This window comes from Pelobates fuscus, chromosome 7 (genome assembly GCF_036172605.1).
Source record: "Pelobates fuscus isolate aPelFus1 chromosome 7, aPelFus1.pri, whole genome shotgun sequence".
Taxonomy (NCBI): domain Eukaryota; kingdom Metazoa; phylum Chordata; class Amphibia; order Anura; family Pelobatidae; genus Pelobates; species Pelobates fuscus.
This window is the reverse complement of record NC_086323.1, coordinates 118,053,788-118,070,918: the sequence shown is the minus strand read 5'-3', so window position 1 is coordinate 118,070,918 and position 17,131 is coordinate 118,053,788. Positions and strand designations below refer to the sequence as shown.

The window sequence follows — 17,131 nt, the reverse complement described above, 5'->3', positions numbered from 1 at the left end:
GTCTACGCATCCCCATATGCAGAAAACTGCAGTGCATTGTTTGTTCTGACACCTTTCTATCATGGCCAACATTAAGTTTTTCAGCAATTTAAGCTACAATAACTCTTCTGTGTGACTAGACTAGACTGGCTAGATCTTTCTTCCTTTGTGCATCGATAAGCCTTGGGCACCCGTGACACTGACGCCGGTTCACTGATAGTCCTTTCTTGCACCACTTTTTGAAGGTGCTTACCAATCTATACTGACCTCTAGCTAGACCTGCCTTTTGTAAATGCTCTCACCCAGTCGTTTAGCCATCACTATTTGGCCCTTGTCAAAAGTCTTTCGCTTGCCTATTTTTCCTGCTTCCAACGCATGAAATTCATAAACTAACTTTTTACTTGCTGCCACCCCTTAACAAGTTCCATCCATGGTAACATTCTAATCAATGTTATTCACTTGTCGGAGTTTTTAATGTTGTGGCTGATCAGTGTATATAGAGCCTGTATACGACTGTCATGTACTGGTTCAGATTATTGGCCTGTATGCTATGCGTAATGTTAAATTTTACACTGACATTTTTATAACCCTTGCTGTGCACATGTAGCCAGGATCTGCAGTAAAAATAGATAAGCATCTCTGAATCTTAGAGGAACCCCACCTCTGGACCAAAGAGATAAGTCCACATCCGTAACCTAAATAACTCTGGCATGATAAACTGATCATCGGGAGCTGGCTTTGCTGGAAACCATAAAGAACGACTGTATAACTCAATGCCAGCTCGGGTCAAACTGAACTTTCCTTGGACCTAAATAGGAGTTCCTATTGGCCTTCTGTAAGAGTCTCAATAATATTTGTACTAGTGTAGGTTCTGTATTCAAGTGTAATTTACTCCTGTCCTTATGTGTTTTACACCCCACCTCCTATAGAATGTAAGCTCGTTTGAGCAGGGTCCTCTTCAACCTATTGTTCCTGTAAGTTTATTTGTAATTGTCCTATTTATAGTTAAATCCCCCTCTAATAATATTGTAAAGCGCTACGGAATCTGTTGGCACTATATAAATGGCAATAATAAATAATAAATAATAATTTTATTTTAACAACTAGACGTGGTGGAAAAAGTCGTTAATGATTAACAGCCGCATCCCAAACATCAGTCGAAACTTGATGAAGGGGGAAAACTTTTATACACAGACCCCCAGCATAAAGCCTTTAACTTCACAATAGAGATCCCACCTAGGTGCCTCTGTGTCTGGGAGATGATCAGATCAAGTACTGCTAATTTTACCAACCTCCAGACAAGCATGGAGATACAATAATGGCCCCTACACATTTGGTATCCTCAAATACTCAGTCTCTGAGGCAAAATAGCGTCTTGATCCCATGTTGTGGTAGAAACGCAACCCGGTAAATAATTTGACCATCCAAAGCTGAGATTCAATCCGAGGATCAGTACCACCATGTGATTGGCCTGAGGTTGCGCTTTTCTCTCGGAGTACTATCCTGCAGTTTAAGGTGACCAGGGATAGTACAGTTCTTTTGGCTGTGTTTGTAGCATTTCTTCACACTATAGTTTTTGCATTTGCCTGTTTTGAATTTTGTATGTCCTTTTTCTATGTAACTTTGGCACTGTATAACATTGTTGTCTTTTTGTTATTAAAATATTAATAATCTAATTATGTCTTTAGGATCTAGTATCTGAATTCACAAATCTATAGAGATTGGGTTTGTAATTCACTTTGCATAAAGCATTTTTTTTCCCTTTTAAGTAAAAATATAGATTTTCTCCTTGATTCCCCCACAACCATAATATAAACCACACACACACTGCACACCTCACACACCACACACATTGCACCCCACACACACACAGACACTCTACCATTCACACAGACATTCCTGGACTGCCAATTATTTTATACAGCTTGGCTTAAACTACCAGTACTTCATAAGCGCAGTTTAAGTTTCTTTGCAAAGGGCATTTTTTAAGTACATGTTCTTACATGTTTTAAATACTGCACCGGGAATCTGGTGCACTGAGCATATGGGAGAATGTTCCATGCATTTTTTGAAAGGTGGCTTATTTCTGAATATGTGTACACGTACATTATATAGGAGGCTGTGCATGTGTGTAGCAATAATACACAGTCAGCAAATGTAACTTCAGACATACTCTTTATTGTGTGAACGTGATTCTTGTAGGTGACACTCCCTCATCCTGTGGTCAGCCCAACGATTGTGCTTAAAAGATCCTGTACAACATACCTGGATTATCTGCAGTTTGTGTACATAATACAGAGCCATAAAACTTTATTATTATCTCCTGTGCTTCAACAGTGCGAATGTAATAAATGATGCACTTAGAATAGAGGGGTCGCAATGAGAGGATAATTGGAGGGTGGGAGAGTATTCGAATAGAAGAGTGAAGGTAGAGGGAATGCAGTGTTATGGTATTCAGTAGGCACTGGGCTATACTGAACCTCATATCGGGTTCTGTGTTTCCCATTCTAAGGGTCTGTAGGGATTGGGTAATGAACACCATGAGTGTCTAGGGATGTAGTAAGATAATCCGAGTTTCTGCTAATGTGACTGCAGAAAAGGCCTGGCCACATGCCTTTAAAGGGTTAATATGTCCTTTACAGGAAAAAAGTCAATCTTTTGTTTTAGGGGTTATAATTGCTATAATTGTGTGTATTGCATTGTGCCATGCATCAATGTACCCGTGAATATCCCTTTTGAATTGAATACAATGTAGCTCTTGACTCCGTCCAGATGGAGATACATTTTGGTGATACATGCAGCTTGCTTATGTGAGCACTGGATGTGCCGGATGAATTTATATTGAGGAGATAATTGCTCATTTGCATGACAAACGCATAACTGATGATATGTTTAAGTCTACATGAATATGTAATCTGCTCATTTCCGTACTCGGAAAGGAGGTAAAAAGATGTTTCCTAATTTTTTCAATTCTTCTCCTAGAAGCTGAGATATCTGTGTTGGATTAATCTCTGCATCTTCTGTAAAGTGATACTACAGTTTTGCAGTTGGTAGCAATTAACTCCTAGTTCACATCACCCTTTGTGTCAGCGATCCTTCTATTGTCTGTGAATTCCTTTATCCAATATATTAAAGGAACATTCCAGCCGCCATAGCAACTTCATCAAAATTATGTTTTTATGGTACCAGGAGGCCCCTGGGCACTTTCTTACCTTAAGGGGTTAAACTGTGCTGGAACTGAAACTGACTTCTAAGACTGTCAGGAAGCATGGAGTGCCGCCTGGCAGGAGTACCGCTGATCGGCTTAGAGCATCAGCGGACCACTCTAGCCAGTCAATAGCTTCCCATTCATTAAAAAGAAAGTATATTTTTTTTGAACGGAGAGCTACTGATTGGCTTAGAGTGTCAGCTGACTGCTCTAGCCAATTAGCGGTACTCCTGCCTAGTGGCACTCAGCGCTTCCTGCCAGCTAGTTTCAGAAGTCGGTTGCTACTGGGGGAACTGCAGATCCTGCACTGGAGGCATCCTTTGGGTTTAAACCATGTGTGAATGGTTTACCCATTAAGATGAGAGGGTGCCTGTGGGCCTCCTAGTACCATAACATCTTCATTTTAAATAAGTTGTTAGAGTGGTCGGAGTTCCTTTAAATTCCATGCTACAGATAACGCTTTCTATTTTGTCTCTTTCAGTGGGACCAGCCTGGTTGCTTTTGCCTAGTATATGATATCACAAATGAGGCATCTTTCAATAGCTGTGCCAAATGGCTACAGAAAGTGCGATCCAAGACATCCTGTCCTCAGCTGCCGGGTTTGTGACAAAAAAAATACTTTCATTGTTGTGACAAGTCCAGCATGACATCTGCCATTTCCCATTCATGACCTTGTGTCAACAGCCATCCTTTATTTTATTATTTTGGCTACCTATACCTCGCATGACTGTATTAGATGTACTATTTTATGCTGCTGTTTGTTGGTTTATTTCTTTCTTGTGCCTTGCCTTTCCATCTGTTGTTTGACATTGTTCCGCTGTTGTAAAAGCTTGTGCTTTATTCTGATAACAGGTAAAATACAATGCGCACAGTTCAAGGAAACCACTTCACACTTCTGTCTCTTTATATCTGGCTCAGATTTCCTTTTGTTCCTTTTTAAACGTTTTATGTATTTCTGTGTCTGCCAATATTTTATGTTGAGTTGCATATTCTTTCTTTTATCACACTTTTGTTGATTCTTTGTTGATGCTTTCTTTGCTTTTACTTCTATAGAAGCTGTTTCCTCTTGATGCATTCTTTGTGTTGATAGTTTAATATTCATTCTATTTCTAATGATATTCCTTAATATATTTTTTTCTGCAACACCGTTCATTTTGGTTTCTAAATTCGAATATTTATTTATTTATTTTTGTCATGTCTTTACAATTACACTTATAGGAGCGTTGGTCGGTAACAAAACAGATCTGTTGGATCGCAGAGCAGTGGACAAGATGGAAGCTCAGGAATGGGCTGTGAGAAACGGTTTGGAGTATTTTGAGACGTCTGGGGTAATTGCTTTGGATTATATTTTTGTACAGATTAGATCAAATCCCCAACAACACTCCTAACGCTACTTTTCAGAATAATGTTAAGCCCCATGAAAGTTGTCTCAAATTAGTTTTTCTTTTTGGTTAAATAAAGTGTTATTTTTGGGATTGCATACCAAAGCCATTTTTTAAATGAATTTGTTATTTGGAGTGCAGAAGATCAAAGTAGCATAATAAGAATACTTTACTATCAAGGTAAGTATTCAGCGTGGGTGAGATGCTGGTCAGGTATTTTGTGGTTTATTCACTAAATTGTTTATTTTGATGACATGTCAACATACTAGTTTTTTTTTTTTTTTTTTTTTTTCCATTTCAGAATATAGACCAAAATTGGTATCAGGGGGCACACCCATAACGTCTGTAATGGTAAATTAAGTAATTTCTTTATATTTATGAAGTTCTGAATTTCATAAATATGAAATAATACCACAAATAAAATAATAAAAGGTATACTGGTCAATCACATAAATATTAGTGAATATCTTGAATGAACAGACAAGAGGCAAAGTTTTTTGATGAAAGTATAAACAAAACTTTACTGGGAATACAATTATCAAGCACACAAAAAAACAAATACTTTAAAAAAACACACACTGCTATAAACAATACATTCAGGTAAGAAATCTACTTGGCTCTATTCATGGAGATTCAGCAGCTTACACAGGATAATTGAATCAGCATAACACACAGAACAATGAGGTGAGTTCCTTGCCACATGTTAAATGGATTTACATGGGCACCTCTAAAGACACCTGGCTTCTTCCGACCCAGTCATGAAACTGCTCTCAGGTTTCTGGTAACCCCTTGAATAACCTCCCATCTAGTATCCGCCCACAGAGGTAACATAACCAATACCTAATGGTCATCTCTAGGAGGCGGATACTACATGTGGTCATTTGTGAAAGGAAGTGACTTAAGAATTCTCAATACCTTCCTAAAGCACATGTCTCATTGACTATGCGGCAGCCATCTTTATTCACTCGACGTCACAGTGCTCACTAGGCCACCTATAGGTCACTTCCTCCCTAAAGCACATGTCTCATTGACTATGCGGCAGCCATCTTTATTCACTCGACGTCACAGTGCTCACTACACCCCCTATAGGTATCATAAGTTATTGCACATGAATGGGAACACAATAATAGAACATTTATCATTGCCCATAACCAATACAACGTCCATTTCTTAATAGTGGTGCTTTTGTAAGGACCAAAATACACATCCAGGGAACAGCACACACCCACAATTATAGTTTTAAATTTTGAAGGCTAAATAACATCACCAGTTTTCGCAAATAAATACCTGTATTTAATCACACCATGTAGCCATATTGTGTTTAAGTCCACCACTGCTTCAGAATACCCCAGTATCAGGGGGTCTTACAGTAATCTCAACATGGGAGAAACTATGCAAACTGCTAAATATACTACATAAACTACTTCAAGAGGCTTTCCTCAAATTAATGCTTCCTTGTGATTACTTCCAAAAGATCTCCTGGAATGGAGGGGTGGAATGACTTGCCCAAAAGGAATCTGGTCATTTTGCTAATAAACTATCATCAGGTATTGTCTACCAACCCATTAGAAGGCCTGGCCTCAGACAGGGGCCCAGAGCACTGTCTTGGAGCCTCATTGAGCTGTCAGGGAGATCAGAAGATTTTCCTGCTAGATCCTGTTGCAGGACTAGACTGGTCCAATGGAAAATTGTCCTGTGAGCTGTTCTAGCTTGGGGCAGAGATATTTTTAAAAATGAAATTCCATAGCTGGGCACTTACTGGTGTAAGCCAGAAAAATCGCGAAGTAGCAGAGTTCCCTCACAATGCGCTATATGCTGAGGTTGCTGGGATATGTGATGTCCCACCACAGGGGCTGAGACTGAGGATTCGTTTAAGCAACTGAAGAGAAAAATTGAGAAACAGGCCAAATAAATCGTACACTGAAATGTTCAACAGACTCCATAAGACTAGCTGGAAATAAAGCATTTACAAATATGAATCTTCAGTGTGTATGTACTGTATAAGTGAGTATGGGTGCGTACATGTGTGACAGTGTGTACAATTTATTGTCTATATAAGTAGTATGACATACATTATATAACATATATATAATACAGTCCGCTTTGAGATTCATCACCGGCTGCCCTGCCTATGCCCCCTCACTTTGGTGAGGAAGCTTTGTGGTTTGCACTTCTATCAGGTGCATAACACTCAGCCACACTCAGACGCCCCTCCACACAGACCCCACCTACAGCTCTTACACACACACACAACACTTGCACCTACATACACAAAGCACTTACAGAAACACGAGGGCTCACAGAACCCTAATCTAGCACCCTGCCTAGGGCCGTGGGCAATCTTAATCTGACACTACAATACATATGTATGATGGGAGATGTGGTCCAATAGCTGAATGACTTTAATTGTCATTAAAATCTGCACGTGCTTTTCAATAGCTTTCACAAATCCACTTAATGTTCTTGTCACATATGTTTATAGCTCTGTTTTTATTTATTTGGTCATTTTAAAGGTTATTAATACAGCAATAACATTTACCTTATATGCATTCTTAATAAATATGATCATTCCAATTGTTGGTTTCCAGTGCTTAAAGGGTTACTTTAAGAACTGTGACCACTTAATTGATTTCAAGTGGTCATGATGCCAGGATTCTGTATGTGCAGCTTTTCGCTTTGAAATGATGCACATACAGAGATTAACAACTTCACCTCTGACAGCATTACTAGATAGTCCAGAACAAAGTTCCCGGCTAGCTAATGTCCTTTCTGTGCAAAATTGGCACATGTCCCCCAACACTCACAATATGCCACACCTGTCATCACTCCACATCATGTGCCACCCTGACCTCCGTTCACCCTATTTGACCACCCTCCAGCGAGAGTGAGTGACGCCCGGCAAAGAGGATTAGCCTGAGGGGAGAACTTGGACTCAGTGATGGAATGGAGGTGAGTTTTAGCGTTTTGGTTTGGTTTTAGTTTTTTTAACTTTTGGAGGGATGGAGTTATGAATAGGGTACATGGCATTTTCTGCCATCAATTGAGTTACACATCTGGAGAAGACAGTTGAAATGGTTTAAATTCCTATCTTGTCCCTGCATACATTGTCTTCTAACTGTAGCAATTTTGTAAAATTTTTGCAGCTATTGTCCCGCTCCCTCATTAATTGACATTATAGTGCTTAATGCTTCCTCTGGCACATCGAAGTGTTTGTACAGTGCATGCATGCTATAAATACCCCACCCTCCTTGAGACTTTTTCAAAACTTTCTGCTTATGTGCAATCCATTTTAATTGTTTTGGGGTTTTGTTGTGTTCTTTATTTTATTTACGTATTCTACAAGTTGGCTATATTCAAAGTAGAGGTCGCCTACAGCTTTGAGTGTCCCTTTACATCAAGAATGCCAAACTCATGGGCCGCATGCGGCCCACAAGGACCATCTTTGCGGCCCGGCGAGACGCAAGTACATGCTAATGTTATAGCAGAGTAGGAACCTGCTTTCCCCACATTGCAGGTGCCTACTCTTCTAAAACTTACCTGGCCGGGGAGGATGGCCAGCGAGGGAGCTCAGACTTCCTACTCCTCACTGCTCCCTTGCGTGCGCCATCTGTAATGAAGCCGGGCGCCAGAATATGACGTCATATTCTGGCATCACTAAACCGCGCAAGGGAGCAGATAGGAGGACCCCAGGGAGATGCCCCACATCAGCTTTAAAAGGACGGAGCAATAAAGTAAAGTGTGTGTGTCTGTGAGTCTGTGTCTGTCTGTGAGTCTGTGTCTGTCTGTGAGTCTGTGTCTGTCTGTGAGTCTGTGTCTGTCTGTGAGTCTTTGTGTGTGTGTGTGTGTCTTTCAGTGAGTGTTTGTCGGTCTGTCAATGAGCATGTGGGTCTGTCAGCTGGAGGATTAGATTTGGTAGAGGGGGGTGCTGGGATTTAGTAGAGGGGTTGCTGTGGTTTTGTAGAGGGGGTGCTGGTTTTTGTTTTTTTTTATATATACTGTACTTTTTTTAAAATAAACCTATGTTTCTATGAAAATTTAAGGTTTTATTTTTGCGGCCCACAAAAACGTAAACCTTATGTGGCCCGAGCTTGCTTTACATTGAGAATAACAAAAGCATAATTGGCTTTTTGGGGGGGTATTTTTGTGTTTTTATTGAGGGGGTGGCGCGAAGTTGTTGGCATGGGTAGAAATGTTGATTTCAGTTTTCCAGTGACAAACAGATTAATAAAAAGGAACACCTGAAAAGGAAGATGCAGTTCTGTTTGCAAGGAATTTTCCTAAACTCTCCTGTTCCCACATTATTCTGTAGGGCCTTATTTTACTGCTGAGATTGCACACCATTTAGCACATAGCCTCGGAAGACTAGACCCCGAGCAGGCTTCTCTTCAATGAAACCATGCTGACTAATCTCATGTTAGTTGATCACTCTTAGCAGTCCTTTTTCTTTGTTAGCTTCAATGCTTTCGGGAAAGGCATTTGAATATTACTTGTGAAATCTTTCTAGATTATAGCTGTATTATACCAGACTGAATAATTTTTTATTTTTTTTTCTATTTAGATCTACCAAGCAACAAGCTCAATACCATGTTTTATCAGTTTCTAATAAGAAACATGATATATATATATTTTTTTTAATTATTATTTTTTTATTTAATATCCATAGCCCATATATTTGTCTGTCATTGCTTCCAACAATGCACTATTTCATTAATGGTCATTTTATATATGTGTATAATAATGTATCATTTTTTTTCTTTTTACTAGTTTTGAATGTGAATATCTAAAATGTATGAAGTTGCTTTAGTGAACTTTGTTCTATTATTATTATTATTATTATTAAAGATGCAGTTGTATGAACGAAATGTCTGAACTCCATAAAGAGCCAAATAATGTCATGGATAATAGCATAATATTGTATTGCTCTTAAAGGGGCATTCTAAGCAATATGACCTTACACTTAGCTGTAGTGGTTACGCCTCCTAGAGGCACACTTTCTTTGGTTTAATGTCAAACTGTTCAGTTTTGAAAACCTTATCAAGATTAGTAGGATGAAATTGGTTGGCTGTGCTGCAAGATGGTACAGATGTACTCCTTTTATACTGCTTAGCGCTCCTCTTTAAAGGGGTAGTACAGACACCAAAAATACAGCGAATCATCTGAAAGACCATCTTCCAATACTGGATCATATGGATTGTTTACCTTATGCCAGATGTCTGTGTTTTTGTTTAATTTGCTTTTGGCACTTTTTATCCTCTTTTTAAGAGGGCTTATGAAGAGAGAAATGGAGGAATATAAAGTACTACCGTACTTTGCTCTCGCAAGTCGCTGCTTATTATGTTTATGTGCAATGGTTACTTTATTTTATTGATTAAAGAAAACAAAAACCTAAAACATTTCACAAGACTTGGTTGATTGCATATACACCCAGCTCTTGTTTAGCATCCAGTAGAAAGTCGTGGAACAGGATGCATCCCAAAAATACCTGCACATTTGCAGGAGCGTTAATGTGTCTGAAAAAGGCCTAGTCTAAAAGTGCATGGTTTGCAAATAACAATATTACCTATTATCCTGCTTTTTGAACAATGTACACTTTTTTACTTAATTTCTCTTAAATCAGTATTATTTTTCTAACAAACAAATAAATTCAAGTAACAGTGATGCTAAAGAGCAGACCAAAGAAAATAATGTAGTTGGAGCTGCACCTCACACAGTGTACAAACCCCCAAAAAACACTCAAAATACAATATTAACACTTAAGGTGCGCTGTCTTTAAGACGTTTCAATAAAAATATACAAAATCGTTGTGTAAATATAACACGAAAGGTGCTTATACCATAAAGTGCAATAATAATTGTACAACTGTGCAATAGATAAATCACAATAAATGTCCTTAAGCGTATTTTGCAATATTGCCCTATGAGTTTTATGTCTTTCTTTTCTTTACATTTTCATCCTTAACGTGGAGTCAACTCATACCAATCTATACTGTGCGTAAGTGAAGTGTGGCACTTTACACTGTTGCTTTGCACAGAAATCGTAGCACTTTATTGTGATTTATTTATTGTACTATTGCACTTTATTGTGATGTATCTATTGCACAGTTACACAATTATTATTGCACTTTAGCACCTTTAGTGTTATGTTTATACAAATATTTTTTATATTTTTATTGAGGCACCTTAATTGTTTTAGTATTATTTTTCTATTGGTATTCATATTATTAAATACACTTTGGCAGTTTTTTGAGGATGTGTTTTCCTGATGTATGGATTCTTATATTTTATTTACTAATTTATTTTGCAGAAGGATCTTGAAAACTTTGAGCAACCGTTTCAGTCACTGGCAAAAGCTGTGCACCATATGTACCAAGAAAGAATGGAGAACTTCAAATCCTTGGTGTAACATTCTGAGAAACTGATAACGAACAGAAAGAATCTTTGGCTGTGGCAGTGCAATACATATTTCTCACATCGCAGTGCTGCTGCCGCACTTAGTTTTTTATTAAAATAACATATTTTGCAGTTTGTATTATAGTACCTCATGGAGTAAATATTTAATTTTCCACACTTAGGATCAAATAAACAAGATGTTATTTTTACACAACCTTACCAGTCTTCATTTCATGTGTGGTTTTATAGAACTGTTCAGGTGCGATCTGCAAAATTATATATTTTCACAGGTGGTGTCTGCCTACAGTGTATCTGTCAGTCCTAATGACTGAAGAAATCGTATGTAAGAAGGTACGTACCAAGAGAGAATTATATTGGGCACAAGCTAGATAGATAATTTCAAGTGTACTATAGTTTAATAAAAAAAAAAAAAAAAAGTTTACTTAAAATGCCTGCTGGTTCACTCGTCTGTAAATAATCTAGTCACTCTTTGGAGCTTTTTCAATAATAATGGCACAATTTGATAGCATTATAGGGGCATGTAGAAATTGCTGGTTCATATGTCTCCTAATAAATGAGAATTGGAATATATGTGCTGCATATTTTTACTAAGACCGAATAAAAGATTTCTGGCTAATTGTCTTGGCCATAGATGGCACACTGCATCATCAGGTTAAAAATAAAAAACTCTTCACTCTTTCAAGCACAGCCGGACGCTTGAAGTTATTCAACATATAAAGTCTGATTGATTGTGGTCTCTGTTCTCTGCAGCCCAGTGTTACTCCGTAACTATCCAATTCCAAAATGGCTACCTCCACACAACGAAACTGCAAGATCTTTAAGTGGGAATTATTGCTAAATTTACTATAGCGTGGTTACATAAAAATACTTTGTTTGTTGGAATTATTGTTTTAAACTGATTTATGGAGAGAAAATGTAAGTGACAGTGACACTATAAAAAAATAGTGTATGTAATTACAGTTCACATGTGAATGGGGGTATACAGGTTTGTGAGACAGACAGTGCTTAGGAAGAAAATAGATATATAAAAATATAACATACAAACCTAGGTAATTTTTTTTTTTTTTTAATAACATCTTCGACTATTTTGGCCTTCAGTTTAAAATGTATCCACAATTCCTGCTTTCATATCAATGAAAGTCTATTTTAGATGTTCCACATGTGTTACTAGGTTGTGTCCTGTCTCCATCTTATGCAGATTAAGGAGCATCACACTCTGTCCCTGACGAGAGCAATGTGTGACATGCGTTAATTGTAATGCATGCCGGGTCTGGGATATTAGGCTGCAGCCTCTTCAGCCAGAACCTCCTGGAATTGTTTCCTGACAAGGCCCATTCATCCTGTAATGTACTGACTAGGTTGTGGGGGAAGGGAGTGGAAAATATAACAAGGGAATAGTGTCAGCAATAAAGAGCGAGAGAAACAGAGGAGGGTGAAAAACAGACTATATTAAACATTCTGTTGCATATTTTAAGTACAATTACTTTTACCACTAAAAATGATTTACATTTAACAGTAATTTCCTTCTAACTTTCAAGAAACATTAATTTACTTCCTTGTTCAGTACTTGTCAATGAAAGATGACAATGTAACATGCAAACATGGATATGTATGAAAATAGAATATCTTGTGAAACTTTCCGAAATGTGTAGCGTCTATCTAGCATAGGGGTGCCCAAAGGGTAGGTCCCCCAGATGTATTAAAACCAACAACTTCTAAAGGCACACAAAGCATCATGGGAGTTGTAGTTCTACAACATATTGGGACATACCTTTTGGGCACCCCTGATCTAGTATATAAATATAGAAGTGTACATTTATTTTATGGACCCAGTTCTATCTAGTTATTGACACGTTTTGTGAGCATTGTCCAGTGTAGACAATTAGTAAGAAATGTCATAAGGGACCCGTGATTCTTCAACCCATTTTGGATTCTATCAAAGCGCAACAATTAAGGTGTTAAGAACTATTTTTTTTTTATTATTATTTTAAACGTTGGCTACTTAAGACTAAAGGTGGCAATTCTCTACAAGTTCTTTTCCTTTTATTGTCCCAGGCTGTCCGCACATGAAGGCCTGTTGCTTATTTATTGCCAGAAATCCAGATTTTAAATGTGGATGGTTGAAGCAAATCCCCTAACTTATGTATATTTATACGACTTTGAACATGGCCCTGTTGTTTGGAAGTGCCAAAGCAGGTGCATTAACCAAATGAGCTATCTTACCCACTGCAGAGCTATATCTATATATATTTCCATTGTATCAATCGTAGACTACACTACATATTTACATTTTTCTGTGCCATCCTAAACTACACTATATCTGATATACAATATTATGGCACTTGTCCATTTTAATCTTCACTTGTTTGATTTATACCACTTTATCATAGCATCAAGCCTAACGCAAAGGCATTTAATTTATGGTACTATGGTTTATCATGGGCCCAGGCCTAAATCTAATTTTTCTTTTTTAAATGCTGTATCACTGTATCTGTGCTTATCTATGTGACATCTGATATTTTATCACAATACCCTTTATAATCAGATTCATATTACCTTTTTAACCCACATCTAATTTGTAATATATTTTCCTGGTCTCTGGTCTAATATATTATCTGGGCTGATATTCTATTTTGTCATGGTATCAAGCCTAATGCAACCTACATCAGTTTTATAATATCTGTGCATAAATTCTGGACTCCATCTGTTAAGGTGTCAGTTTAATACATGATTTGTAATAGTGTCAGTTCTAGTCGAAATCACATCTGATTTATAATACTTTGGCTAGTTATCAGTACTAACATATACTGTATCTAGTTTTTACAATGATTCCTCCTGATAATTGTCGTAAGTGTTAAAAATAAAGTTGTTTATTATTTTTATTGTCCATCCTGATATAACCTGCATTTGATATATCTCTTAAGTGGGTCCTAACTCTAACCATTCACCTTACTTCCTTGAGCTTCTGGCAAAAATATCTCTGAGATAGAAAGGGGTATTTTTTATATACATCCCTACATGCTTATTAACCCTAATAGGGTACACATGGGATGGGCAGCAGCATTGTAACCTAGCTGTGTGATACAAAAGTGAATAAAAATGCAAAGAAACAAGTCCTGCGCTCAAACTCCCATTACTCCTGGGCGGCAGCAACGACCATAGTACACCAGCCAAAATACGTATAGTAAAAACCAAAGAGAAAAAAAAAAAAGTTACCTGCGCCCTTTCCACATCCCTATGTATTTTTAAACAAATAGAGGTTTTTAGTTACATCCAATGGCCATGATAGGGTATGCCCACCTGCCACGTCAAGGCAGACCTCCTAGGTGGGTCCTAACTCTAACCATTCGCCTTGCTTCCTTGAGCTTCTGGCAAAAATATCTCTAATGAGACAGAGAGGAGTATTTTTTATATACATCCCTACATGCTTATTAACCCTTAATAGGGAACGCTTGGGATGGGCAACAGCATTGTAACCTTTCTGTCTTATTTGAGATATTTTTGCCAGAAGCGCAAGGAAGCAAGGTGAATGGTTAGCGTTAGGACCCACCTAAGAGGTGGCAGGTGGGCATACACTAAAAACCTCAATTTGTTTAAAAATATGCAGGTAACTTTTTTCCTTTGATTTTTACTATATGTATTTTGGCTGATGTGTACTATGGTCGTTGCTGCCGCCCAGGAGTAATGGGAGTTTGAGCGCAGGACTTGTTTCTTTGTATTTGCATTTGATATATATCATATGTTTTCCCTGAACTACACCTGATTATTTTCTATGATTATTTCTTCCCTTCATTTGGGATGTATCTCATAAAGCAAGGATTTCGTCTGTGTGTTTATTCTATTACCATTTGCTGCTGACTTGATAAAGGTGGGAAAATCTCAGCCGTACAGTTTTTGAAATTGAATTTCTGTACCATAATTTGTATTGCCTAAGGGGGGGGGGGAGGGTAATCCAAGATATTAGGTCCTTTTTGACAGCCCACCTGAAAAGAGGCAAATCAGACCGAAAATGCAACATTTAAAAAAATTATGGAATAGAGCAGAATGAACCACAACAGCACTTGTCCAAAACGCTGTGACATTAACACTGTGGACTAAGTTCACCTTTGGATTCTTTGCCTTAGCTACCTATTACACAAGATGAGCTCTTGGACTATTGCTGGCCAACTGGGACTTTGCTACCAGCTAGTGTGGACAAAAGTAGTCATAGAAGACTAGATAGTCAGTTTAAATCTGGAATTCAGAGAGAATAGGTCCGTAACAAGGCCAGGCAATCCGATTTTGATAAACAAACCGCATAGGTTAGAAGCATAAGAATACGTCTGAAACCGTGGGAACTCTGAGAACTATCTCACACCTGTATGCCTCAAATCACAATGTACCATTAACAAATCAACCTTTACAGTAACAGCCTGAATACAGTCTGTAAGTGTGTGTTTTTAATAAGCGACTGCACTCAAATTTCAAATCCCAAATGGTAAAAATGATAACTATTAAATCAAAAGTACACTTGAGAAACTGTGAGCTACATGACTGCCTGGGTGTCTTATTCTAATGCAAGCTCCTTTGCTTCTAATATAGTCATACTATTCAAAAAATAAACACAATAGTGTTAAGAATCCAAACATAGTCTTAGCCTCATACATCTGGGATCTAAATTGATTTTTAGCAATTAATGTTAATACCTTAACAACCCTCACCTAATGCTATACCAACTCTAACCCCGTGCTTACACTAATACCAATCCTAACCTTAAAGGAGCACTATAGGGTCAGGAACAAAAACGTATTCCTGATCCCATAGTGTTAAAACTATTATCTAGTCCCCTTTGCCTCCTTAACCCCTTAAGGACCAAACTTCTGGAATAAAAGGGAATCATGACATGTCACACACGTCATGTGTCCTTAAGGGGTTAAAGATAGTAAACTCTTACTTGTATTCAAGTCTGAAGCTGCTGCATCTGCCTGTGAACTTCCTCTGACATCATTAGAAGTGGTGGCCTGATCCAATTACAATGCTTCCCCATTGAATTGGCTGAGGCTGACAAGGAGCCAGCACAATTCAAACACAGCCCTGGCCAATCAGCATCTCCTCATAGAGATGAATTGAATCAATGAATCTCTATGAGGAAAGTTCAGTGTCTGCATGCAAAGGGAGGAGATACTGAATGTTTGGATTTTAGGCAGCCATGACCCAGGAAGGATCTCTAACAGCCATCTAAGGAGTGGTGAGTGGAGTTATCACTAGGCTGTAATGTAAACACTGCATTTTCTCTGAAAAGACAATGTTTACAGCAAAAAGCCTGAAGGTAATGATTCTACTCATACAATAAACTGTAGTTGTTCTGGTGACTATAATGTCCCTTTAACCCTACACTATCCCTAACCCTAAAACAGCATTAACCCAAACCTTAACCCAACACTCTACACTAGCTAACCCTACCCTAACTCTAACCCAACCATACCCTTACCCTAAATATAACTCTACCTTAACCCCATCACTAACCCTAACACTAAGGAAACCCTCTGGTAATATAAATTCTGATATCAGAATTAAAACAGTAGAGCATGCTGTGTGACTGCCCTCTGCTGGCTGTTTTCATAACTACATTCTATGTCATTCTAAATGGAGACTGCTTTCCAACTGATTACACTGTGATTGTTGCTGGGCAGCTTACAAAGCCCAGCACAGATCATAATCAACTTTTGGACAGGCAGATAGACCCTGGAGGGATCTTCTTTGAGGAGCCTGCAGTCCAGAAATACCGTGGCTGAGCACATTCTCTATTCCTTTCCAGGTTCCCCCAAGTGCAATTTACTTACCTTTTTTCAGCCGAGGTTCCCTCTGCTCTGTTTAGTTCTGGTACCCTAGCGACGTCACGAAGGAGGTATGATCTCCTTCACAATAGACCAATCCAATGCTCCTCAAAGGAAAACATTGAGTCATTGCTATTATGATTGATTTTTACACAGTCAGTGTAGCGAAAGTGCCTCTAGTTGCTGTCATACTGACAGCCCATAGAGGCAGACTTTACCCTGCAAAGTAAACATTGCAGTTTCTCAAAAACTGCTATGCTTTACATTGAAGGGTTAAGGGGACAGGGACACTGCACCTAGAGCACTTTATTGCCAAAAGTGTACCTTTAAAGGTTT

The 17,131-nt window shown here is 38.2% G+C and overlaps 1 protein-coding gene and 1 long non-coding RNA gene across 2 annotated transcripts in view; one reads left to right on the top strand and one right to left on the bottom strand.

The window, feature by feature from the left end:
* IFT27 (intraflagellar transport 27) overlaps positions 1-10,990 on the top strand; it is a 33,374-nt gene extending 22,384 nt beyond the window's left edge. Inside the window, exons 5-7 of the mRNA XM_063427448.1 lie at positions 3,669-3,786; positions 4,406-4,515; positions 10,873-10,990. Of these exons, the coding sequence (XP_063283518.1) occupies positions 3,669-3,786; positions 4,406-4,515; positions 10,873-10,971 (327 nt within the window). The 3' untranslated portion in view covers positions 10,972-10,990. The remainder of the gene's footprint in view (positions 1-3,668; positions 3,787-4,405; positions 4,516-10,872) is intronic.
* A 1,040-nt stretch (positions 10,991-12,030) lies between these two features.
* On the bottom strand, positions 12,031-16,921 carry LOC134568785 (uncharacterized). Its single transcript, XR_010084061.1, has 2 exons — positions 16,802-16,921; positions 12,031-12,333 (listed from the first exon to the last, which is right to left on the bottom strand). It is a non-coding gene; the product is annotated as an uncharacterized LOC134568785 (long non-coding RNA).
* Between the last annotated feature and the right edge of the window lie 210 nt (positions 16,922-17,131).